The following is a 27,876-nucleotide window of genomic DNA, read 5'->3' as shown; positions in this document are numbered from 1 at the left end:
AGTGATAAGTCGATGGTAGACGCTTAACTCCTATGGGACATTAAAGGGCAAGAACGCCATCTTTCTTCAACCGACAACTGCAGAGCCATATATATGTATATGATATTCTTATGGCTCAGGACAAAAATCAACAACCTCCGTTAACTTAGCTAGACGAGCGTAACTAGTGGTAGTTAGTACTAGTATAGTAGTACTATTAGCCTAACATCGGTTGTGTTGGTCCTGCGTCTATTGAAAGGACGTAGGTACACGGACACAACATATTTTACCATTTTAATGTTTGCTGAATGCTATTGTGATAACAACTCAAAAGCGTCTATCTGGAGCTGCTCGTTGGCTACTTACTTGACTGAGTGAGTTAAATATTCTTTCAAAACTGAATACTGTCCAATGTACTAAGTTATACCCTATATAGAAGTGCTTACGGGAGCATATGCTAGGGCCTAGGCATAAACCTAAAAATGAGACCTAACGTTAGGACTAGAAAGTGAGGCCAAACATTTTAACATGCACGTTAATGTTAAGGGCCAAGGAACTAGTTCATTGGTCAGGCCCTTAATGTTTGGTATAGTTTGCCAATGGCATAGACCTAGCCTAGGCCTAGGCTACCTAAAATAAGTAACACTAACCCCAATTTCTTAGTATATCCCCTAGGCTAGGCCTTGTATTGCAGTGTTTGAAGTGAATCCCAAAGCTAAGTTCCAATTTTATGATTGCTTTCTAAATCGTAATCAGTGGGAAGTGGTTTTGGCTTCTTAGTTGGGTTAAACAAAACTGAAACATTCTCCCATACAGTGTTGAAAAAACCTTGTTTGATTTCCTGCAAACAACTGCTGATTTCCTGCCAGTGTTCGCGCGGTGAACACATCGAGCATGCGAAGCGTGCAAAGAATTGGGCGTGGGTCCATGGGCCCGCTGTAGGGCCCCAGTGGGGTCAAGGGGTGGAACCCCTCATTTGGTCAAGGGGTAGAACCCCTTGTCAGGTTGCAGGTGGTGAAGCCCTGGAAAAAGTTTGGCGTTTGGTATATTTGCGTATCTGGCAATAAAAAAGTTTGTAGACCTGTGCGGATGCAAAATGCTGACAACTTTTTGTATTTACATTGTCACGAAACTGCTGGAAAACTTGAAAATGACAAGTTAAAGTAAGCTACATTATGATTTAATGTTATTAAAGGCATTGGGGACTCACCCAAACCGCGTGCCGCGCTCTGAAAAAGTTAACTTTACGTTGCTTGCAAATGACGTACTTTTCTTGTCGCTACAAAATGCAGACAGTAATGAAACGTGATACCTTGTTATCTTTTATCTAGACCTGAGATGTCCACGCTGCTATGTACACTGCGTTGTGGGTATTGACCGTAGCTGTATGTATTGACTGTACACTAGTGTCTAATTACCGACGGTAGCAAGCTGTTTGTGTATCTTCTGGGATCGATGGTGGTGTCTAACACTTCTGTTACACCTCATTCAAAACTAGGTCAGATTACCGGCATGACACGTTTCTATGTGCGCGAGTCTTCACACCCTTTAAATGAAAATATATTTTATCTTTCTTACAAACTTTTAAAGTTTGAAGATGTACGAAACTTCCGATATTATAAAACAAACATCGTAAGGCAGTACTCTGCTGTTTCTAAATTGCTGTTTCTAGACTGCCACACACTGAATAGCCCATGCAATACATAACAATTGCAGTGGTATGATGTTGGGCTGTGACCTACCTAATGGACTACGGTTCCCATGCTCTGCGTTTAAGGTTACAAAAATCTTGGCATGCTTCCAGAAAAGTTTCTCATCACACTAGATCAACACCCGCTATGAATTAGTTGTGCCCTTTTCTTTCATGTATTGTACAAATAGGAGTAAGTAGCAGTGTTTCCGCTAAGCCGCGATGACACGATTTTGACGCAATGGCTTGTCGTTTTGACGCACTGGCGTTCAGAGAGAGAGAAAAAAAAAGAGGGTTTCATTTTCTCCTGAATTTTATACAGTGTAAATAGAAAAAAAAATTGTTTCAAAAGGCATGGTGTTCAGAACTTCAACTTGAAGTGAAGAAATTATTACTGTAAATTGTTTCCAATTTATCGTCAGAAATTTTAAATTAGCGATCGTTAACTTTACCGTAGAGCTGTTTTTATATACAGTCAGATAGATTTAGCTCGATTGCTGTAAAGCTAAATCATATAACGTGCACGTGCACTGATGCATTGCCTACACTACGATGGTTCGCAATACCAGTGTACTAAATATAATATGTGTATAACCTACCTTACCTTACATTGCAACAGGCTCAGAAATAAGAGGGGGCAACGAGCGATTCGCCCTAGCAAGTGCTAAAAAAAGCCCTCCGAAAGCACAATTGCGAGGGCGAAAAAGAAATATAAGAAAATCTGTGTAAAGTTAATTGAGACATGCTTTTTGCTTTAGCTAGGGTTTTCAGTAGCAGCTCGAATCACACAAACAGTTCTCACAATCCTGCATCACATTTGATCAAATTTGAAGCATTGGGGAGGGTCGCGCACAATCACCGCGAACTTCCCGCGCAGTAACTGGCAAATTACGGCCTCCACTAAGCAATTTCAGTAGCAGCGACAATAACCTTTTATTCGCTGAAATTGTGACCGGTTAGCTAGAACTAAAATATCCATGAAATACTGCAACCTTCGACCACATGTTAGCCTAACAACCACACTAAGTCAATGGGAAATGAAGCCTAACCGTCGGTTTGCAAAAAAAAAAAAAAAATTGCTGGAAATCGGCAGTTGTTTGGAAGGTATGTGCTTTGTCTTAGAGAGGGAATGTTGTATTTTAGGTACACCGTTGCTGTGGCGATAGATTGAAGGATTTAACTTCCATAATTTTTCAGCGGTACAGTATAATGGTTTCGTATTTGGTGGTGGGTGATTTTATCCACACACGAAAAAATTCATGATTAAAGGAAAGGGCACCTACAGTAGAAGTAAACCTGTGTTTTCTAATTCAGTTGATGGGTTATTGGTTTTTCGTCATATGTTCGGTGGATTGACGTTATTTGCTAAACGATCGCAAATTTTGGCAATTAAACTTTCAATGAATTTGCTATATGGTCGCAGCTAACTAGGAAGAGTGTAATTGTGCTTACTTGATCCTGATGAATGCTTACAACCTTTTCTGTAAACAGCATATTGAACTTTGGAAAAGCGCCCCCTTAAACCTTACAAAAGCCCTCGTAAATACATTAAGGGGGGCGTTTTTAACTTTTCATTGTCCAAAGTAGCCCCACAGAGCCAAATCTAAATTCCTACCCTGCATTGCAAGTGGTGCACTATATTTGAGCCAAATTTAGCTTGTAAAAATAAAGCGTAATATGCAACGAACTAATTTATTATTATTTAGCAATCATTGTTTAAATAAAGCTCAGAGTTCCATGCTCCAATTTAAAATCAGACATTGGATTGGCCCATGTTTAGTACACAGGGGCGTAGCCAGTATGTAGCACTTTTTTGGCCAAGTTTTTTTTTTTTTTATAACACCCATAATTCCAATCCATAAGCGTGCTGGACGAGTTTTAGAGTCTAGATAGGAAAAACTATTGAAATGAATGTAGCAAGAATATGGCTAAATTTGGTGACCTATTCTTCTGCCATCTAGGCTGTCATTTCTATCGCGTGCCGTTTTAATCAACACTCTACCCGCCGAAAAAGACTAGGATCCGATTTTGTCAGTTTTTTAACATCTACAGTAGTTAAGAACCTGTTTACGCAGATAATATTTCAGTTGAGAACATTCCACAGTCAAATAAGCCTATCGTTGATTAACAGACTTTATAGAGCTGCAGCACTTTGTTGCCTGTTGTAACTGGCTTACTCTGTACATGTACAGTACCTTGCTAATTTTAAATACAGTATTGAATTAAGTACTTTTTTAACTTTTTTGTTTTTTTGGTTTAAAAGTGATATTGAATGAGGTGTCTCATGTTACCAAGAGGCCAGGGAACCAAAATGAACACTCGGGAAGGGCCGTTTCTGGCCATCTGGGGGATTTGTAAAACCCAAAAATTTCTTGTACGCTCCTCGCCAACCGATGGTGGTGCTCCACTTAGTCGTGCCTACAACTTTTGAAAATCCTGGCTACGCCCCTGGTACTAATACTGTCGGCAAAATGTAACATCGTGAAAAGTCACGAAAACATTGACCGATAGTGTTTTTGGTTCAATAAAATAATCTTCCCGAGAATTTTACCCCTCCCCTTAGACCCATCCCCCAGGACGGGGTGAGTCAAATATTCAGATATTAGCCATTTTGACTCAATGGGAAATTTCTTAGAGGAAAAACTGGTAAGTAGTCAGTTTGGCTTCAAAGTTTCTTGGAGTATGTTTAGGGGCAGCATGGTTAGGTCCGAATCAATCCTCACCGCGACACATGAGTCAGTTCTTGGAACTTGTTTACCATTCTGCAATGACCCAGTTAGCACTTTCCCCTTCCCTTGATCAAAAATGGTATAATCTTGTACATCATACCTGAACGGCAATTCCATGTTACATCTTATGGATAGCACAGGTGCATGTATGAGAAAGAGAGGGCGACCTCAAGATGGCACAGGACAGTAGACAAAGAGAGAGAGGGCTGGTTGGCAATCCTGGAATGAGGCAATAAACGCAGCTGCTGACAGAGATGAATGGAGACCCTCTGTGGAGGCCTTATTTGCCTCTAGGCAAGAAGAAGACAGATGAGATGAGAAGCTCAAACCGTTCCCTGTAATAATGTTTCCCTGTTTAAATTAGTTTTTAAATGATTTTTTCGGTGTATGTTTATAAATGCTCTGTTATGTTCGTGAACCACTTCTGCACTTGAAAAATTCCCGTACATAATGGAGGTGCAAATAGCAGAGATCTGCAGATTACACAGTTAAATCCTGTTGAGATTGGTCATTGACAAAAAGCAATTTACAACTTAACCTTGCTTTAAGTTTATCAAGGTACTGCTTTCATCTTTCAGAATATAGGCCAAGGTCTATGTACAATAACATATAAATCTAGCCTATAGCCTATGAGTAGGATGGCCATCGACAATACATCAAAATGGAGGTTGCAATTTTTAGGGGGACATTTTAGGAGCAGTGGGGGATACTTTGTGAGTTAAACATTTAACACAAATACAAAAATGTACGAAGTCGCTAATCAAGTAGCAGCTCAAAGTTGCAGTGAGTTACTGTATTGGCTTAGGACTCGCACACCTAGCTATAGTACTGTATATGCCTAGTACTAGAGAAGCCCTAATGATACAGAAGCCAAGCTATTTGTTGTGGATGTTTTACTCTGTTCATCAGTTGCTTTTGGTGGGCATATATGTTTAGTGACAATACTGGGGGCAATGATAGGGTTGTTTGCAAAAACTAAATAGGGAAACCCCTGGACCATTCCTTCATGTCATATCCTGGTTGCCTATAAAGTTCAGCTTTTGATGTCAGTTTATTCTGTCAAGTGTGGTTAGCCTCTGCACAAACATCACTGACAGATTGTAGTTTTGTTAACATCATTTTCATTCATTACATTGTTCTCAGCAAAGACCAAATATGTACACTAAGTTAGAGTTTGAAGTTAATACACCTAACTGAAGTATTGTATGTGATGATGGCATGTCAAAGGCAATGGACCATAATGATGGCAATTCTCAAGCATACAGTGATCATTAAGTTTTCAATATTATGTTGTATTAAATTTCATGAAATGTGAGTTAAGTTGAGCTGAATATAGATATTAGGATTTGGCCACATGAAGAGTAGTGAGCCTTCCCTACACTTAGAGTAACATTACAGTTATTGAGGCTCTGTAGAAAGCATTTGCACAAGGCAGTTTGAAAATTTGCATAATGTTTTCAAATAAGTGTGAGTACTGTAACTGTAAGGGCAGTCAAATTTTGAAAATAACATGTTAACTATTTTTTAACAAAATCGTTGTATTTTAGTAATAGACTGGTTACTCTATTGTACAACTTGTTACATTTGTTGATCCTGTTGTGGCATACAGTCTGCATATGGTGTAACTAAAGTCTACAAAGAAAAGGTACATCCTTTTCTTCTGAGCTAGGGAGGTGGTTTTTTTCGAAAAAGGGGGTGAAAGAGGGACAGTTGAGGCTGTCCATAAGCCATAATGAAACCATGAACAACTGGAAAGGTTATAATACATTGACCAGCATATATGTTGAGGCCTCTGTGTGTTATTTGGACTAGTTGGCAGTCCATAAATGTCTACTAAATCCATGGATCAAAGCATGAACCTTCTTCAAATAGTGTATTAATGCTGACTGGTTGCAATGAAGGAAAAGGAAACTCACCTTTGGCAGTCACCATTTTATTTCCATCCATTCATCCATCCATCCACCCATCAATCCATCCATGAACATTACCTCCGATTCCAAAACACAGTACTTACTGTACATCTCTGTAACACAGAATTGACTACCTGTGAGTGACTATCAATGTCAGATTAAAGGGATGGTTCTGTTCTGCCCATAAAGGGTCCAATGGATTTAAATTACAATCATAGTTAACAATAGCTGTGAGAGCACATCTCCTAGCAATCATTGTGAGACCTTTACCTACTGTAAGTCTTACAGGTCAATAACATGTTGGTCAGGTCACATGCATAAACAGTTTAAGTGTGTAGGTTGAGTATAAATTTACATGTATGCTAATTGACATCACTTGAATTCGATCCTGTTCAATACTTAAACTCCCAAAAATGCAAGTAACAAGCTTGATAAGTTGTCTTTCTTTTCAGATAAAGTCTTAGTTCAAAATATTACAATGTTTTCTTTGCAGAAGATTGGAAAAGTACATAAAATTTGTATGTTCAGAAAACATCATGTGGTCACTCAGTAGATTGCTTGACAACCTTTAACCTGATTATGGTAGAAATAAATATCCAATCCCTTTCCAAGGGACAGGTGATACTAAATACAAGTAAAGGGACTAGGGTTTAAGACTTGACCAAGTTGTTGGTTTCATGCTCAAACTCTATCTTGAGTAACTTTATTTAATTTATACCCTGAATTTTTAGTTGCATTGATCCCTTTATGGAAGTTCATATACTGTATAGTTGTAATCCTAGAATAGTAACAATTATTTTTATTCAATTCATGAATATTAATGAGTGTGTTCAAAATGGTCAGTTAGAATGTACATAACTTTGATTCAACATACGGTAACATGACCATCCTTCATCCCAATGGTATTTTGCACACTACTGTAGGTTAGATATGAATCGACAATTATATTTGAGAGGATAAAAGTTTAAGAAATTATATATGGTATTTGACAATACATTCGGAAAATTTATATATTTGTGTACCTAATTAAATATTCATGAAGGTCATAATTCATTATCGTTAAGGTACATGCCTGTGTGTTTTTTCTGAATGTAATTTCATTTGAAACTTAAAAATGTGTCGAAATTTCAAAATAAAACATTTATAATGAAGGAGAAATTTTAAGTTGGCGTGTTCGGCCTATTCATCTGGAATTTACCTGCATTTCTAGTCCATAATTGATATCTAAAAATGACACACAACTCCATCTTTCTTTAACATTAATTTCTTCCTGTGACCTCCTCTGTAATGTCTTAATCTTTTGGTCTTCTTTAAAGGTCAAGCAACACGTAGCAGATTCCCTTCAAACTTGCACAGATTGAGAAGCTATATATCAAAACACTGTACACCAAATTTGGAGTTCCACGATTGTTTCTTTGCTGTTTAATTTATTTAATCACTAAGCTCATCCCGTAAGATGATAGACGTTATGGGGGGAACTACCACAGTGGCCAAAACTAAATAGGCAAAATGTGCTAAGTTGCTAACCAAGATCCAAGACGTAAACAATACGTCACAGACAATCGACAAAATATCTGAAAATGGGTGCACAACAGTACCGAGATTTGCGCAAGTTTCGTGTTCGTCTAAAACTGATAGCTCAGTAACACTTCACTCGGCTAGCCTAGCTACCTATAAGACCAAGATTTATTTCCGAGTTATTTCTATCATGGGGACAGTTAGGTAACAATATCGGATCTAACCAGGCCTAACCAGTCACACAACTAGCCTATATATTACACTAGGCCTAACGTTACTAATTGAGTTCCGCCAATACGAGCAATCTCGACATCACTGTCCAATCAGGACTCCTCTTCGCTGGTCTCCGGTTCTAACATGTTGGGAAAACCTACCCACGATTGTCAAACATGTCCTCCATTTCTCGCCCTTATTCGCTATTGAAATCTGAATCCAAAGTCTATGATCATTAAATTAACGTTCAATGCCACCGGCCGCCATTTGGCAATATGTGTGAGCTAGCTACTGTATGCATGCTGTGTATGCATATTAGTGAGTGTATACCAACTGTATGGTTGCAGTAAGCACGTTATCATACAGTTTTGACTTGGTACAGTATGTAAATAAATGTCGTCATTTGTTTTCTGTTATTCCTAACCGAGGCAATTTAGCGGATTTTTGCGAAGCTTTTGTTGCTTGATAGGAGGAAAATGCAAGGAATTTTTGAAAAAGAAGTCGTTCAATGGTTTGTTTGATGTCTTATCTACCAATCTGTGATTTTTCACCTAAATCCCAATCTGAACTTTCTTGTAACAGACTGTTGAGGAAGGTATTTTTTTCACTAGTTTGAGATTTCTCCATACTCAATACACTGCGCAGAACAGTTCAAGTTTGCCCTTTTCTGCGCTTCCCCCCAGACGTGACAAAAACTATTACTTAATAGTACTTGTTACCAATTTCTATCCATTTGGAGATGGAAAATGGACACAGAGTTGGGGTTTTCTTAACAATAGAATTGTTAAGTTTTACATTATTGAAAGTCAACTCTATATGTCCCTTGACCTTTAACATTCTCTGATGACTGTTTCTAGGTTACAGTGTCAATCTTGCTTTGTTGCTGTTTTCTGATAACTTTCTTGTGTGCTTTTCACACTCAAACCTCCGAGTTGCCATATCTGCCATCATTGAAGCCCCACAATAGCTTCATTAATAAAAGGTCTTTGCAACAAAATTGGAACACAAAGAAAAGAAAATGGTTTAGTTGCTGTTTCTGAGGTTGTGTCGTGAGTGTTGGCATAGCCTCCATCATTGGAGGCCATGATAGTTTCATTAAGAATCAAAACTACAGTATGAAATATGTTTCCGGAAAGGAATGTGAACCTATTAATATGAACCATGTAAGATTTGTCACAGGGGTTCTACTCATAATGTGTAAGGTTGGCATTTAATACACTTTTGAGTAGTAGAACATAAAAATATATGTGTTTCTTATATGTATTCTGCCGTGCAAGCAGTTATTTTAGTAATATATATATTTCCATTTTTGTTTAAAATTACATGACCCCTATCAAATAATGGTTCTAACCAAAGCTTCAAGTACACATACTATTGTATAGGGGGTTAACAATTTTTGTATCAAACACTATGTAGTTTAACATAGACATGCTAATTACATGATATTGTCAACATTTACTAATGTAATTTCTTATTCAATCCTGATGGAAGCTTGTCTAAGTTTGTGTCATGGATGTTAATGACTTCATTAATGTGTACATAATTATGGTAAAGTCATTTGAGGTCAAGGCAGATCCAAAGACACAATATAGAAGCTGCTACCATTTGAATCTGATCTGGGGATGGACCTTTATGGCAGGGGGTTTGGTTTGTTAGGGGACACAAAAGTTGTACCTTCTCTCTGAGAAGCTTCCTCACATAGTCAGCAAGCTAGCTTGAAACAGTTGATTAAGACTAAACATTAGAGTTTAGTCAGAGGTAATCATGAGGATGTTAGAATGTGAAAACATCAAGTAAATTGCAGCAGTAGATGTCTTTTACTACTTTACAGCCCTGTACTTGTTTTTCAACCAGTCTTTTAGCCCTCCCTTTAACAAATATCAGAGTTTGCTTGATAATGTTGCCCATCAATAATGAAAGCCTATGGTCTGAGTGGATGTGTTACTCAATTGAAGTACATTTTGAGTTGCATGTGTTGCTCTCTCCAGTCATCTTTCATTTTCAGAATAATTCCGGTTACTGACACTTTGAGAATTATGTGAGATGCTGCAGCTTTGGAGTGGGGAGGGATGGGATGGGATGGGAGATTGGTTCCTATTAAGCTTTATCCCCCTGGCAGCTCCCTGCTGCACTCCAGTTTATCCCATACCATCTGCTCCATCACCCTCTCCCAGGCCCTGCATCCACCTAAGATCTATACCCTCCCCTATGTACATCTAGAGGTATGCCAAGGCACAGCAAGTGAGTGTAGATCTAGTGTCATTTGTTGAGCATGACAGAATTTACAGAAAAACATTTTCAACTTCCAATTATAAGGTCCTTCCAATCATATAAGGTTACCGGTTGGAGTCACTCCAAGATTAATGTACGTCATCCAGTTACAGAGTTGTTGACAATTGACAATTCATATTCATGGACGTTAAATATGAATGTAAGAGATTCCCTTCGGTCAACTTGTGGTCCCCGAAACGAAGTGCCGCAATGACTTCACAGTAGTTCATTGTTCTCCAGTGTACAAATAATGTTAGATTAAGTTGGCCCGAGGTTCAAAAATTTACTTCTCCTGAATCAAAGGATGAAAAATCCCCGAACTACTGTAGGAATGGCGATGCAAAAATTATGGAGTGTTTTTTTGGTATACCCAATAGACTGCCTCTTAAAAATTCCTTTAAGAAGATATCAGATGCTGAAAATATGTACCTAATTACATCATGAAAACTACAATGCATATTTTTCATTTCTGGTTGAGACAAATTGACTTTGTAATTACCTCTAAGAGTCTTCTACTGTTCAGTTACTGGAGACCATGAGAAAACAGCACACATGAATGTAGAATGACAATTATGGAAAATGTATTCACTAAGAAATATTGTTTATCAGGTTTGCACCCCTACAACTCTCAAACAATCTGGTTAGCACTTAGCGACTTGTCCCTCAAACATTAATATGAAACAATAATTAATGACCATTAAAGAGAATCAAATGCAAAGTGAGCTGTTCAAGTGTACATAGTGAGACCTCTTCATTCCCAATCAATACAGATCTTGTGCAGCACACTTCAGCACATGAAGTAGTTACTTTGTGTGTCATCTATGGTAGTTAACATCTGTCATGTATTAACAAGGACTAGACAGTTTGTCTTGTATCCATAAGTTCTATCCTGCTTCATTCCTTGATGAAGCCAACAGTTTTAAATTTGAGTAGTAGTTTTGAAAACTTTGGATTTTATCTCTTATAAAGTGTATGAAACTGCCATGTACCGTACATCTTCAATGGAAATTGTACATACTGTACAGTAGTAGTACTTTAACCATTATGCAACATGTGTTAATACTATCCAGATTAAGTGTGCAATTGCATGTGTGATGATCTGCCATACAACTCTTGTAGGTCAAAAGGCACATTATAATGGTTTCACTTTTTACTATGTATTCAACACCACCATAGTATTTTCAAGAACATGTCATTATTAGGATGGTAGGTCTATATGATTTATGTTTTTAGCAGTAGTCAATAGGTTTGGTAGTTCATTATAGTTATAACCAACCGATTGCACACAACTTTTCAAGGACTTTACAGTCTTTATTACCATGTCCATATTTTCTGTGAAATTTTGACAAGAAAACCTGATATATTCATCAAGTTGATTTAGTTTGCGATTTTCAAAGCTTACAGACTTTAAAACTGGTCAGTTCTTTCTATTCCAGACTATTGGCAGATACAACGCTACTGGTGGACCTTCCTTACAGTCTTCTGGGGGAAGAAGTCAATCTGCCAACAGATGCGGCATCTCATGAGAAAATGGAGTCAAGATCCTCCTGCTCCTAAGAAAATGGCTACCAATCCACACATGATGATGATGATGGAGGCAGATCAGCTGGACTATTACCATGGATCCATGAGAGAGAAAGAAGTGAGTGTAAAGCCGGGTCACATCTGCGCGATTCAACACGCGATTCAACTCGCAATACAATTGAAGGTTGAATCGCGTAGTAAGACACGGGTATCAACTTGTTGCGCAATAAAAGTTGCGCCGTCGATTTGGGTTGATCTGCAATAGAGCAATGTCCTAATCAGCGCAAGTTCTTAGAAGCAACTTCTCTGATTCGTGTGATTTTAGTTGCGAATTGAATCGCGTGTTGAATCGCGCAGATGTGACCCGGGCTTAAGAGTCTAATATAGTGACATAGTTTGAAGTTCTCAACTATATTGCTGTGAATGCAACTTTTGAATATATTGACGGCTATTAATAGAATTAAGCACATAATCACTACAGTCTGTGGTGAGCCTGTGCACTATGGCTGTAGCATGTCAACCCATCCATGGTCAACCAGACTTTGGAAGCAATGTGGCTTGACCTTGGCTATTTCTCATGCAGTTGTGTCAAAAACTTCTCAATGGCTTCCTGTGACAGGAACTCATCCAACTACTGTACCACTACAACTGTTGGTTACGTTTCTACACAGTTTACAAAAATGTGGCAGAGTAGTAAATAGTTTAACAATATTAGCAGTAATAAGTATATACTGTGGATGTTGGTAGCACAAACAAAACAGAAGGACATCATGGGCTACTGTAGTGAGGTGGCTAATTTATGATCTGTGACGAGGGAACTCAAAATCTTTACGCAGTAAAATACATATCATTACATGTTGATATTCAAAGACATATGTTGTTATTTGTACGTAAGATGTTACATATTACTTTTAAGGGGTGAAAAGGATTCAGTTTAGTTTAATAAAATGTGTTTTGAAAATTTGAAATTGATTTTTACTGTGTGTGTTTGAATTGTTTTGTTTTGAATGGGTTTTTTTTGCATCAATCCGATTACAAACAGTTTTAGGAGATCGTGTCCATGGCCAAAGTCTTGCGTCTGGAATATCCACAGGATCCTGCTCTCAAAAGTACAGAGCTGTACTTGCTGTATACTTGCAGTGATGAGTAAGAAACTGAACCTGTACAGAACATGCTATAAGATAAATGCACATTACACATGCACTGTGACATTGCCCCAGAACTTCCTGTCTTTGCATTTGGCCACCTGGTGATATGATAATTGATTGCTTGCAAAGACATTGTCATTCAGCTATAGTAATTAACAGTACGACCTTCCTGTTTCTAATAACTTCTTTCTAAATATACGTCTCATGCTTTCGCTTTTGATAGAAGGAAGTTCTGATCCAAGTCAAATTGCCTCCCTGTTTGATAAAATGCACTGCTTGTTTGCTGCTTGTTTTTCAAACCATGGAATTTTGCAGTACTAAAGCTATTGTCAAGTGATAATGGCTGTATGGTCAAAAGAACAAAAGCAGTACATATGAAGTTCCCCTAACAAAATCCCTAACAAACGTTCTGTAACCATGACTCGCTGAGTGCACAAAATTGTGTGCTCTGTAGTAGTATCATACACACTGCTATCTTGACCTTCATAATCCACATTAAAAGCAAAAGCTTAGTTCTTATTCAATGGGCGGAAGAAAACTTCATGCCTACTGCAATGAAACAAACTGAAGCATTACTTCACTGACAGTTGTGTACTGCAATGAAACAAACTGAAGCATCACTTCACACAGTCTACTGAAACTAATGTACTGCAATGAAGCAAACTGAAGCATCACTTCACACAGTCTACTGAAACTAATGTACTGCAATGAAGCAAACTGAAGCATTACTTCACACAGTCTTCTGAAACTAATGTACTGCAATGAAGCAAACTGAAGCATTACTTCACACAGTCTACTGAAAGTTGTGTACTGGGGTCAAAGCCAATACCTCCCAGGGTAGAATTTGATGCATACTCAGTAGTGCTTGCTTAAAATATGTAAAATAAGTTACCTATTAGTAATTGATTCAATAAAAGGATGCATGTACAACAAAATGATAGAATTAAAACATTCAAAACATAATTGCTGTGAAAAGTTATTAGTGTCCAAACTGGGTAGAATCACATGGACAACAGGTTCTGGAGGGCTGTAATATCTTGACAACTTTGGTTAATACAGAGTTTAATATTTATGTGACTATATTATACATGTGTATATATATGTTATCTGGAAATCCACTGCTAAAATGACACATGAAACTGTTGTTTGAAAGTCCGTCCTTCGCACCCAAATTCTGTCCCTCACACTCAAATTCCGTCCCTTGTCAAAAATTCTCAATGCTATCCACCCCCCGCCCCCCTAATATTTTTTATTTTTCATTAATGTAAGTTGTAGGTGAGGTAAGGTAAGGTGTATCATTTGGAGAGTTTCACATATCGCTGCCAGTTTACCATCTGAAAACTAAATTTTTATGTGTCGTAACAGGAGGGACGGAATTTTAACCTAAGTTTTGATATTTTCCAAGTTTTGGTTCTAATTTTTTGCATCGGAACCTGTGCAGTCAAGTTGTGTGTATATGGATGTGACACCGTAGCTTGTAAACATGGTATCTCAAGAAAGCTATGTGATTGTGTCTTACCTGCTATGTACAGGTATGTTGTTAGGGTCAGTAGATAATCTGTATTCTGTGTAGTGGGGCTATCATGCTAATTGATTTTGGTTCCCATCTCTTGAATATTAATGAGTGGGTGGAACTTACCACAAAATTTTTTAAATGTCAATACCTCTGCAACCGCATGTCCGATGTAGTTTATTCTGATGCACAGGTTACCCGGGTACCCGCCCGACTCGATACTACCCGGTTTCTAATTTATTACCCGAATCCTACGCAAAGTGTGATTTTTTGCAAACCGATGGTTAGGCAGATTTCCCATTGACTTAGTGTGGTGTTAGGCTACCATATGGTCGAACATAACAGCAATAATGAAAGTATTCCATGGATATCTTATAACCGCGTCACAATTTCAGTGAATAAACAGATGGTTAGGCTTAGCTAGATTTCTCATTGACTTAGTGTGGTGTTAGGCTACCATGTGGAAGAAATTGAAAAAGGTAAAAAAAAGTATTCCTCTGCTAAATCTGCTAAACTGTTGTGGCTCTGTAGTTTTGAATTGCACTGACTCAAATGCACCCATACAATAATGGAACGACCTGCAACCAGGGGTTGAGGCAGATCTGGTTGAAGTGGGTGTCCTACCTTTTTAGGGCAACATGATGCGGAAGGCATCATTTGGAACGTGAAGTGATTCCCCCTTCACGGCGGGGGTCAAGGGTCCCACATTGTAGGGGCCTTTTTCGGCCTAAACCCCTGCCTGCAATTTGTCTTCAATCGACTTATCACATAGAAACATTAAAGACCAGAAATGGAATTGGCTCCAACAATATAGGTCATTCTCACATGTCGTTTTCTACACACAAACTGGAAAGGTTCCAATTGCAAATCTGCAAAGTAGTCCTTTTATAGAGAATGACTTCGAACTAGATAGGAAACTAACAAATATTTTACTAGATTAAGACTCTCATGGGTGAAACTATTTCCAAAAATGAAGGGAAAATTAAGATGGAAGACATTTTATTATTCACACCAAAATGCATACTGGTCATGAATTCTAAAAAGCTGAAAAACAAAACCCCTAACTCGCAAACCACTGACTAAATTTCAGCCAAATAGAATGAAAAATGACAAAATATCAGTCATTCAAACACAGACTTGTTGTCCAAATATCCCTTTGTTTAATTTGGCAAGCAACCACTGGGGCTTCATTCACATGGTATCTGATCACAGTCTGATAACAGTGTATTAGGATCCCATTGGAAAGCACCCATGATTATGATTACAAGTCATAAAATGCATATGAAAATATTTTCAGTATCTGTTGTGTTTATTTTGTCTTCATACTGGGTACTTCCCTAATACTGCAACTCAGGGTGGGAATTTCACAATTTAGCAGCCTGTAGTGACTGTATTGTTTATTAAACTACACTAGCCTTTTACTGTTTTCAGAGTGAAGTTTGAGGAACAAGCTGAAGTTTTTGTATTCAGAGGGACAACCATTCATCATATATTGTGACTGACTTGATATGATATCCATGAGAGTGAAGCTGAAAAGAAAGAAAGATCACCTACTGTAGAAAGAAGTTTGATCTAGAAAAATTTAAAAACCCAAACATTGCTTGTCAGTTCCAGGCAAAGATTGGGGGGTAAATTTGCTCCATTGTTAGTAGCTCACACAGATATAGAGAGTTTCAACAACGAGCTCAATAAGCATTTCATTGACACTGCAGAAGAGGATGACAGATGAGGTGTTAGATGATAGACACAGACAGCTACAGTAAGAAAGAAACGCAATGTAAGTGACGTCGACGATGCTAACTACAACAAGATCAATAAAGAGATCAAGAAGGTGACCAAAGAAGCCATGGAGCAATGGATTCAAGACCAGTGCAGCTCCACCATCAACACTAATATGAATTGCAACAACACAGCAGCAGCTTTCCAGACAATCAAAAGACTAACTAGAAGAAACAAAGCCAGGACAAACAACTGTGGTAGAAGACAAAAATGGCAACATCCTCATGGAAAGAAGATCAATATCCAGTAGATGGAAGGAATACTGCGAGAAGCTCTACAACTATCAGCTGACAGCAGATCAGAGCTTGTTAGATTTCTGGAGGGGAATGGCAAATGCAGAACAAGAAGAAGACCTACCAATTATTAATATGTCAGAGGTTGAAGAAGCTATTGACAGCCTCAAAGATGGCAAGTCTCCAGGAATTGACAATGTGTCTGCAGAGATGCTGAAGAATGGGGACAGTTGAGGCCTATACTAGACTTTGTATTGAAGAATGGTCATGAGGAGTTTGGCCATCTTTGTGGACAAAATCAGTCATCATTCCACTCTATAAAAAAAGGTAACCCTAAGTCTTGTAGCAACTACCAAACCATCAGCCTGATCAGTCACCCAAGCAAGATACTCTTACGAGTGATTCTAAATAGACTACAGCCATGAGCAGAAAGAATAATAGCAGAGGAACAAGCAGGATTTAGGAAAGGACGCAGCACAGTAGAGCAAATCTTGAATCTCAGGCTACTGAATGAGAAATACAGTACCGACCAGAAACCACTTTTCCATAACTTCATCGACTTCAAGAAAGCTTTTGACCGGGTCTGGCAAGATGGATTGTGTGAGATACTAAGGAAGTTTAATATTAGCAAGGGGATTGTAAATCGATCATGGCCCTGTATCAAGCATCCAAGAGTGCTGTCTTAATGGGAGATGAAATCAACGATTGGTTCCACCCCCGAGTGATGTCTGTTATCACCAACATAGTTCAATATATTCCTAGAATATATCATGTTAGAAACTTTTGATGGGTATGAAGGAACAGTGAGTGTTGCGGGAAGAGCTATTACCAACCTAAGATTTGCAGATGACATTGACCGCAGTTAGCAGGAAAACCAGAGGAACTTACCACCCTTACAAGAATACTAGAGGAAGTGTAAAGCAACTTGGCATGGAAATCAATGCCGAGAAGATCAAGGTCATGAAGATGGGTTCTGTCGAAGCAGTAACGGTACATATTATAGGTCAAAATTTGAAACAGAGGCTCAGTTCAAATATTTAGGGGCAACAATCATGGATGATGCAAAGTCAGTGCAAGAGATTAAGATCATAATCGCAGTTACAACATCTTCAATGGCAAATCTGAAGCCCATCTGGAGGGATAAGAACATCACAATGAAAACAAGAATGGGTCTCCTGAGAGCACTAGTAACAACAGTGTTCCTGTATGGGGGCGAAGCGTGGACTTTAAATGCGGATATATGGAAAAGCAAATAAATGCTTTTGAAATGAACTGTATCCGGAGACTTCTCCAGTTCCATTACACTTCGCAGACCACGAACAAGCAAGTATGGAAATAATGGTTTCATAGGGGAACAGGATCCCCTACTTTCAGGGGGGTTTAAAAGGAAACTTCAGTGGTTTGGTCATGTAATTAGACAGAAGAACAGCCTGGCAAACACTATATTGCAAGGAGGGACAGATGGGGTATGAAGGAGAGGCAGGCCGGTTAAAACCTGGGTTGGCAACATAAAAACCTGGACTGGGATGGACTTCAACCAGCTCATAAGAACAGCTGACAATCGTGAATTGTGGAAAGCTTGTGTCGTGTCATCATGCCGCCCCTACAGCCCTCAAGCTATGGGACATAGGTAGATAGATAGACAGACAGACAGACAGACAGATAGGAAAGGAAGAGGGTTTGTTTTGCATGTTTAAACTGCATTTTGCTTGACTGATTTAGGTATTATACAAGGGTTCAACTTTTGTGGTGGTTTCAAGTTTCAAGTTTATTTTCCACTTTCCATATATATAAACAGTAACAGAGTCAATGAGTAATTTACTCACATTATGATGAAATAACAATAAACAAAGTTCAAAATATGCTATAATGCTATAAAGGTTCTAGACGAATGAAGGACTTTATGAAGGTGGGGCTGCCCTCCAGACATTGAAGCCAAGTCATATGAATGGGGGGTCTGTGGAGGTAGTCTCATATGAATGGGGGGTCTGGGGAGGTGGTCTCATGAATGGGGGTCTGGAGAGGTGGTCTCATATGAATGGGGGGTCTGGGGAGGTGGTCTCATGAATGGGGGTCTGGGGAGGTAGTCTCATGAATGGGGAGGGAGTCTCATGAATCAAGGATATTATAAAGGCAGCTAGGGTATGCTACCATGTTGTCATTGAAGCCATCTCCTATGTTCCTATGTAGGGGATTGGGGTCTCCCCAGAAAATAGTAGACATCAAAGGATGCATTCAGAGCGTACCCACTGTACGCTGTAATTTACTGTAGGCTTTAATGCAAGGTTTTGCTTATAAATGTTTTGTGTGAGTTGGAAATGGGGGCAGGGATACACCCGTAGAAGTGGTCTCCTACTGATGATTGGTGGAGTGGGTCATGCCCCCAACACAGACCCCTTTTTTTGTGTCACTGGTTCTCAGTTTAGTTAAACTTGCTTCTTCGCAAGTATTAAAGACCACAAATTACTTAATTGTTTTTGGTTTTATGAGGAGGACATTATCTCATGCAAACACTGTGTGGGAGGGTCATCACTTTGGTTCAAATATACTGTATCTTTGTCATGCTTCAACTAATATATTAATATTATCTCATCTCCATCTGTATGTAATGTATATTATACTACTTCACCGTACTACTTCACCCCACATCAGAAACGTGATATGTCTATGTGTGTGTGAGTGAGTGAGCCAGAAAGTGTCGCAAACTTCTACAAGACCATTAGTCCGATAAAGTTTAAACTTAGTAGGTAGTTTCATCACCAAAAAAACCCGTGCCTGCATGATTTATGATGTCATATGTCAGGTAAAAACAACTGAAAATCGGTGTTAGCCATTTTCTGCTTGTCAACATGTTGGAAAAAGGCATTAAACCAGAGGATATGTAGAGAATCTAGAGGTGGATGAGGCAGATTTTAGAATAGGACAGGTTTTGGGTGGTTAGGATCTAGGACAAAAGTCAATTGAGGTCAGAGGTCAATTTGGCCGAAATTCTGAGAAAAGTGTGTTGGGGAACTCCTGTAAGTCTGTGCAAGTTCAAACTAACTGTGTGAACAAATGGCATACTTTTAGCAAAATTATAAAGTTAGACGGTGATGAGATCTGCAACTCCATGGATTGCCCTCTGTGTTAGGCTAGTGAAGTTGTGCAGGAATTTGAAGTCAAATGACATCTTGGGTCAAACTATTGTAATTACTACTGTACATGCAGAGTGCAATGACAGTTCAGCACACTTTGCATCTATGACGCACTAGTAGTGGGTCATGTGACTTGCTCAGGTTACAGTTGAGGTCAAAGAAATCCTTTCGCATCCTTGTGCTGCATTTGTTTTTAAATTTAGATGAAAGTTGGACAAAAGAATCTTTGAATGGTGGGCAACTAGCGTTGTTCAAGAATTCGATATCAACCGTTTCTCAAAATGTTCAACTGTCATTCAGCAGTATGAACAACTGCAAGGTTGGTGCTCTTAATATCAAGAATTGTTGATGGCTAACTTAGTTACAGACCTGTTGCATTTTAAATCATGAAGATAAAAATGAATTCAAATGACGGAGTTCATGTGTTAAACGATGTGCAACTTTTAAGTTCTAAGTACTACATACAGCACTGTATACAGTTGGTGTTTATCTCATTTTGGGTACAGGTGGAGAGACTGTTCAGACCATTCATGGATAAGAGGGGAGCATACATCCTGAGAAATAGCAACAGTGAGAACAATGCCCTGACCATATCAGTTGTGTAAGTAAACTCTTGTCTTTATTCCAGTGTCTCTACATGCATAGTTTTCATATTAGCTGGGTACATGACACAGATCCTGAGGCTGAATGGGGCTTCTTTTGTAAAGATGTTTGTTATCAGCCACTGGGGTAGAATCCTCCTTATAGTGGACTTATAATTCTATGTCCATTGTCTTGAGACTTTGTTTCCTCCTAAGTAATGTTATTCACCTTTGCATTGAGTCGAGTCACGCTAGTCATAATCTGTGTATTAAACACATACATCATCTTGATCTTCACCCAATATCAGTTTACTGTGTCATTTGTGTCGTTCCAGAGATAACAAAACCCATATCTATCACTTTCGGGTCACCCATCTCCCAGATGGCAAATATGGGGTCGGCGGCTCTCACCATTTTGACTCCATACAGAAAATCATGGACCACTTTCACAAGAAGTCGGTTCCTGGACATGAAAACTCTCACTTACTCCTGAGCCATCCAATTGAGAGGAAACATATCTCTAAAGAAGTGGTGGAAGAAAGACCTCCCATGCCAACACCTCGAGACCCCATCTACAATTCAAACAAGCATTACTATTCTGATCCTCAAGAGAGAGACCATCTAGACACAGTCTTAGCCAGGTGTAAAGAGGCTGATGACTACTTTGAACAAAGATCAAAGAAATGTTCTTGTGGACTCTACATGTGGGAGTCTGATCTGGTGCGAGGATGGATGATGCACAGGGATACCGAGGGTCCCGATGCTCAAGGACAGATATTCTTTTTGGACACCAATACAAACAATTCTGCCTGGGATTTGCCACCGAATATTGAGAAAGAATTAATGGACACTTCTTTGATCAAGTGGGAGAACATGAAGAAATTGAAAAAGGCAGCGAATAAAAATGCTAACCAGAAATGAAACGAAATTAACAGAATGGCAGCTTTTTTAATGTAAGTTGTGGCCCCAGTGTAATTGCTATCTTGTTTATTATTATTAGGGCCCCATACCAATCACAACAAACTTACAAAGCTTTCCCTGAAGATACAGTATTTCTCATGAACAATAATGAACAGCTACAGCTAACTGCTGCTCAGCCTATCAATGTTTGCAATTACTGGGAGTATTCTGCTCACGTCAATTTCCGGTGCACCAATAATAGTGCATTGGCTGAATGTCAAATGCACCAGTTATGATATGCTAATTCGGCAGTAGAGCTACTAGTACGTCCTGTTTAGGTCACATGACATTTAAAGTGTTTGTCTACAGCAAGCATCTTATTTGTTTCCACAAAAAGTTTTTTTTATTTGCATTGTACATTAAACATTGTGATAATCATGCAGTCAGTTTGATTGTTAACACCTCACCAAGTTTTTTGTTATCAAAGTTGCGAGTACCAGCAACCTGGATTGATCTAAATACTGTAGGCTGCCATTGCCTTCAATAAAGGAGGCATGGGCTCAATATTACTATAAATTATAATATTATACTTTCAGTAAAATATGAGATCAGCACTGAAAGTGATGGGAAAGAGACTGACCTAGGATAGTCATTATCAGTAACATTTCTTGGTGACCATTTTAAAAGGTCAAAAAGAAGGGATGGGTGAGGTAGGGAGGGTGAGAAGGAGGGAGGGGGGGGGGAAGGAGTCAGGACTGTTCAATGAAGTTATTGACAGGAGGTGAGATCATTGGTAATTGATGATCAATATAAACAAATGACAGTAGTTAGAATCCCATAGCAAAATGTGTCAATTCAAAAATGGCCAAAGTGCTACACCAATGTAAATATTTATAGCAGTCTTTGTGTGTGTAGCAACCATTTCAGTAATTTATGAGAAGCAAACATTTAGTACTTAATTATTTACTTGCAAAGTACACAAGCCATAGCAATGTGACATTACAAAATCAGAAGACAATCTACATTCAGGGTCTTATCAGCAGCCCAAAACTTCAGATGATCAGTATGTCTGTATATACCAATGTTACTAACATTGAAAAACTATCAAAGAGTATGTTTGTAAATGTTAATATCTGCTATTTCTGGGCTACATACCAGTCATATTGATACCAAACCCTTATTAGTTTTTCATTATTCATTTAATAATAGTAAGCATTAATTCATTTCAACATAAGTCCCTTGTTTATGAGGTAGAGTGTGGTGTGGTGTAAGAAAGGAAATATTTGGACAAAGACAATATTCCATGAGTTATGAGACCTATTGGACGAGGCATGTAAGTAGTGTAGTGATTACATACCTAATGAATCCCTTATGAAGATAAGCTGGTTGATTACAGACCTAATGAATCCCTTATGAAGATAAGCTTGTTGATTACAGACCTAATGAATCCCTTATGAAGCTGGTTGCTTTTGTTTTCTATTGGGAAGACCTATTCACATAGACAGGGATGGTGTTGCTAGATTTGGTGAGGCTTACTGGTTGATTTCATATTAGGCAGACCTAACATGAAATCACAGAGGAGTAGTACACTACTAAAACAGTGGTCACCGTTTTTATATTAATATTTCTATAGCACTTAATGTTTCCTATCTTACTGTATCCATATGTTTAAAATGTATGACAAACAGTAACAGTGCAATATAATTGATAGAACGGTATTAATAATTACAATTATTAGCAATACCCAAATCATGCAATAATTGGGGAATAAACTCTTAAAGATGTACTGTATATATATGTATATTGTGTAATATCAAGCAATGCTATCAAACATACACTGTGTCATCAAGCACACAGTGTGTAATGTCATCAGGCACACAGTGTGTAATGTAACCATGCACACAGTGTGTAATGTCACTAAGCACACAGTGTGTAATGTAACCATGCGCATAGTGTATGTCAACAAGCACACAGTGTGTAATGTCACCTAGCACACAGTGTGTTATGTAACCATGCACACAGTGTGTAAAGTCATCAAGCACACAGTGTGTAATGTCATCAAACACTGTGAAATGTCATCAAGCACACAGTGTGTAATGTCATCAAACACTGTAATGCCATTAAGCATAGTGTGTAATATCATCAAGAACACAGTGTGTAATGTCACCTAGCACACAGTGTGTTATGTAACCATGCACATAGTGTGTAATGTCATCAAGCACACAGTGTGTAATGTAACCATGCACACAGTGTGTAATGTCATCAAGCACACAGTGTGTAATGTCATCAAACACTGTAATGCCATTAAGCATAGTGTGTAATATCATCAAGAACACAGTGTGTAATGCCATCAAACACTGTTTAATGTCATCAAGCATATAGTGTGTTATTTCATTAAGCACACAGTGTTGTAATGTCACTAAGCACACAGTGTGTTAGTTTGTCAAGCATATAGTCTGTATGTGATTCATATTGCTGTATGGAGATTCTCCGTTGCCAAATGAAAATTTTATTTTTCTGAGTCGTTTATTAACTTTGAAATTAGTTTCAAATGACAAAATTTGTTCCATCCTTTGCTCTATTTTTGTAAAAGTGTTTGGCTGGATCCTCAAAACGGCTTCTTACAACAAAAAAACATATCAGTGGTGTTTAATTGATCATATCAATGGTTTTATTGTATTGGTCGTGTTTATTCCACCATAACATTGTGTTTTATCAAATTGTTGGTGTTTATTTGATCAAAGTAGTTCATTAAAATAGGCTTAAATTAGCTTTAATTAGTGAAATTAGTTTTAATTAGTTTTTCTTAAGATCAAATTATGTTTTGATCATATAAATGGTGTTTATATGATGATATGTATGGTGATTATTTGATCATATCTATGGTGTTTAGTTGATCATGCTGCACAAAACTGGTTACAGTTGTGTGTCAAATTCTTGCTCTTTGATGGATGGTTAGTTTACTTTTGTAGAAAAGGGGATCACAATGTACTTAACATGCAAAGACCCTTTAAGTATGCTTAAATCCCTTGTAAACTTGTTAACATCTAGGGTGTTGGTGAGAATGAGAAGGTAAAACCACTTATGGTCTAGACTAACATCATTCAGGGGCTGTATTAATCTAGGAGCATGTATTTGAACTTCATCCATAACTTCCTTTTATATGAAAAGTCAGGATTCCAAGTCAAAATAGCATACTCAAGATGAGCCCTGGATTCCAAGTTTAAATAGCATACTCAAGATGAGCCCTGGATTCCAAGTCGAAATAGCATACTCAAGATAAACTCTGGATTCCAAGTTTAAATAGCATGCTCAAGATAAACTCTGGATTCCAAGTTTAAATAGCATACTTAAGATAAACTCTGGATTCCAAGTCGAAATAGCATACTCAAGATAAGCTCTGGATTCCAAGTCTAAATAGCACACTCAAGATGAGCCCTGGATTCCAAGTTTAAATAGCATACTCAGATGAGCCCTGGATTCCAAGTCTAAATAGCATACTCAAGATGAGCCCTGGATTCCAAGTTTAAATAGCATACTCAGATGAGCCCTGGATTCCAATCTAAATAGCATACTCAAGATGAGCCCTGGATTCCAAGTCTAAATAGCATACTCAAGATGAGCCCTGGATTCCAAGTTTAAATAGCATACTCAAGATGAGTCCTGACCAACTGCTTATAAAATCTAACAACAATTTATTTCTTTGAATACAGTAGTTTAAAAAATTTCTACTAATTATAGCAAGAAACCTTTTGCCCATTCTTTGTAGCCTCACTAAAGTGCCTAGGAAACAGCATCATATTATCAATATAGATCCATTTCTAGAAAACTTTCTTGCCATTGAGGCTGTGTGAATGCATAGGGATTACCTGCACCAACACTCTGTACGTACTAGCATTAAATGGCACCGCAACTCTAGAATTCTGGAATAAATCAGAACTACTTTCAGAGGCAATTTTTGGCATACAAGTTGGTATCATCAGCAACTTTGTCCACAAAAGAATTCATATTTGCATTGTTTGCAATATTAAAAGAATAACTGAGGTGGAGTCGCTTCATTTTCTGGCAAGGCTTACTCAGTATTGAATGTAAAAAGTTGCAGTATACTTGAATATATTTAAGCTGGATTTGAATTGTATGTGGTACAAATACTCACTGGTTAAAGGTATCAGACACAAATAATTGCTTTGATCCAACAAAACTGGAACAAGGATTTATGAATTAAAGGCACAATGGCACATTTGAAACATTACATTTAATTTGTGGTACATAACATTTTATTGAAGTAAATGGTATATTTGTTGAGTCTTCATAGCAAAGCCATCTTCATTACAATGTAGGTTGGAAGTTATACAACTGTAAAAAAATATTTAAAAAAAACCTTTCCCATAGCTCTAGTGAACATAATTCAAATCATTTAGTGATAGATGTGAAAGTATCATTTTATCAACCTAATGCTACCACCATTATATCAGCTTCAGCAGGTGATTACCTTCTGGTCTTAGGTAATATTAGCTGCAGACAAGCTTGTACCACCATTATATCAGCTGCAGCAGGTGATTACCTTCTGGTTTTAGGTAATATTAGCTGCAGACAAGCTTGTACTACCATTATATCAGCTTCAGCAGGTGATTACCTTCTGGTCTTAGGTAATATTAGCTGCAGACAAGCTTGTACCACCATTATATCAGCTTCAGCAGGTGATTCCTTCTGGTCTTAGGTAATATTAGCTGCAGACAAGCTTGTACTAGTTACCATTATATCAGCTTCAGCAGGTGATTACCTTCTGGTCGTAGGTAATATTAGCTGCAGACAAGCTTGTACTACCATTATATCAGCTTCAGCAGATGATTACCTTCTGGTCTTAGGTAATATTAGCTGCAGACAAGCTTGTACTACCATTATATCAGCTTCAGCAGGTGATTACCTCTGGTCTTAGGTAATATTAGCTGCAGACAAGCTTGTACCACCATTATATCAGCTTCAGCAGGTGATTACCTCTGGTCTTAGGTAATATTAGCTGCAGACAAGCTTGTACTAGTTACCATTATATCAGCTTCAGCAGGTGATTCCTTCTGGTCTTAGGTAATATTAGCTGCAGACAAGCTTGTACCACCATTATATCAGCTTCAGCAGGTGATTACCTCTGGTCTTAGGTAATATTAGCTGCAGACAAGCTTGTACCACCATTATATCAGCTTCAGCAGGTGATTACCTCTGGTCTTAGGTAATATTAGCTGCAGACAAGCTTGTACTAGTTACCATTATATCAGCTTCAGCAGGTGATTCCTTCTGGTCTTAGGTAATATTAGCTGCAGACAAGCTTGTACTAGTTACCATTATATCAGCTTCAACAGGTGATTACCTTCTGGTCGTAGGTAATATTAGCTGCAGACAAGCTTGTACTACCATTATATCAGCTTCAGCAGATGATTACCTTCTGGTCTTAGGTAATATTAGCTGCAGACAAGCTTGTACTACCATTATATCAATACCTATATATATAGGTAACATTAGTTGCAAGCTTACACTACCTCACTTATTTTCTAATTTAGACGTGAATGTTGATAACCATGAGAGTAAACCTTTCTAACCTGAGATATTGTGTACAAGGTTTTGTTTTGCTATGCTGTGTCATGAATCCAATTAATTTCAGTACTATTTTAAATATTTGTGGTCACATCATTTTCTGTTGTGCCTATTTTTTCCATGTTTAGTGGATCATGTAATATATATATATCGTAATGATTACATTCATTCCTACTTGTCTATGATTACTAGTAAGACTTTGCCATTGGAGAATCGAGTGCGTATTTTACTAAGCCAAACTACAGTAATTTTAGCTAATAAATCACTATGTACGCAAGCTGTTTCATCAGATATATTTATAATCAAAACCAATTTGAAATAACCTTGTAATAAAGTGTAATTTGATATCACACTTGCATTGTTTTATTTTATTGATTCCTTGTTAGAGGCAGAAAGAATCTATGCATGTGTATGTTTGTGTGTGTGTATGTGACACTTGCTTGTAAACGCTGTCACTCGAAAGGTTCAATGCGGATTGGCTTCATACTTGGTATGTGGATCCATCTTATTACTAAGTACAAGAACCATTTTGTTTTCTGTGAAGTTCAATGGTCATTTGGGGTCAACAGAGGTAGAGGTCTGAAAACCATGTTATGTATGGTAACTCATTTGCATTTGACTTGACGGAAGTTAATTGTCCTGAAACAAAAGCAAGTAGGCATTGTTGTTTTCATTTAACAATGGAAGTACTACATATACTCTGGCATTGTTGTCTTCATGTAACAATGGAAGTACTATGTATACTCTGGCATTGTTATTTTCATGTAACAATGGAAGTACTTTATACTCTGCCAGGATAATACTCCCACATTGTGACGTACTTCCCTTACACAGTAATGCAGCCCATTCTGACTCCTCCTCACAATAGCAAACTGACAAGTGTTGCTTTCTCTTTCCAAGGAAATGAAGTTGCATTCACATATTTGATAGCCTTTCTACAGTTCCTGAATACGTGCATATAGTATAGTATGCATGTATATAATGACTGGGTAATGAGACTTGCATCACCAAATCTATGGAGACAGCCATGATTAGTTTCCGGTTGCAAAGAATAAGAATCTCCATATGATGACAATGTGAAACAAGCAAGTTGCAATCACAATGTGTACCTGAAGGGATATTTCTGTGTCTGTGTGACAACTGTAGGATATTCTAGTTCCTTCCT

General features: G+C 38.0%; 1 protein-coding gene across 1 annotated transcript; it reads left to right on the top strand.

Annotated features, from left to right (window-relative positions):
- The first annotated feature begins 14 nt into the window (after positions 1-14).
- Positions 15-27,063, top strand: LOC139961765 (uncharacterized). The gene is made up of 4 exons (XM_071961252.1): positions 15-353; positions 11,747-11,952; positions 20,148-20,242; positions 20,558-27,063. The coding sequence occupies exons 2-4, from the start codon at positions 11,821-11,823 to the stop codon at positions 21,141-21,143; spliced, it is 813 nt and encodes a 270-aa protein (XP_071817353.1). The 5' UTR covers positions 15-353; positions 11,747-11,820; the 3' UTR covers positions 21,144-27,063.
- The last annotated feature ends 813 nt before the right edge of the window (positions 27,064-27,876 follow it).

Source organism: Apostichopus japonicus, chromosome 20 (genome assembly GCF_037975245.1).
Source record: "Apostichopus japonicus isolate 1M-3 chromosome 20, ASM3797524v1, whole genome shotgun sequence".
Taxonomy (NCBI): Eukaryota; Metazoa; Echinodermata; class Holothuroidea; order Aspidochirotida; family Stichopodidae; genus Apostichopus; species Apostichopus japonicus.
Note: the sequence above shows the minus strand (reverse complement) of the source record. Positions and strands in the feature narration are given on the sequence as shown.

What these genes read in the sequence shown, in the direction of transcription:
- LOC139961765 (XM_071961252.1), top strand. Translation starts at nt 11,821, where the DNA reads ATGCGGCATCTCATGAGAAAATGGAGTCAAGATCCTCCTGCTCCTAAG. An exon ending in GATCCATGAGAGAGAAAGAA is followed by an intron (nt 11,953 to 20,147) that starts GTGAGTGTAAAG and finishes TTTTGGGTACAG; the next exon opens with GTGGAGAGACTGTTCAGACC. An exon ending in GCCCTGACCATATCAGTTGT is followed by an intron (nt 20,243 to 20,557) that starts GTAAGTAAACTC and finishes GTGTCGTTCCAG; the next exon opens with AGATAACAAAACCCATATCT.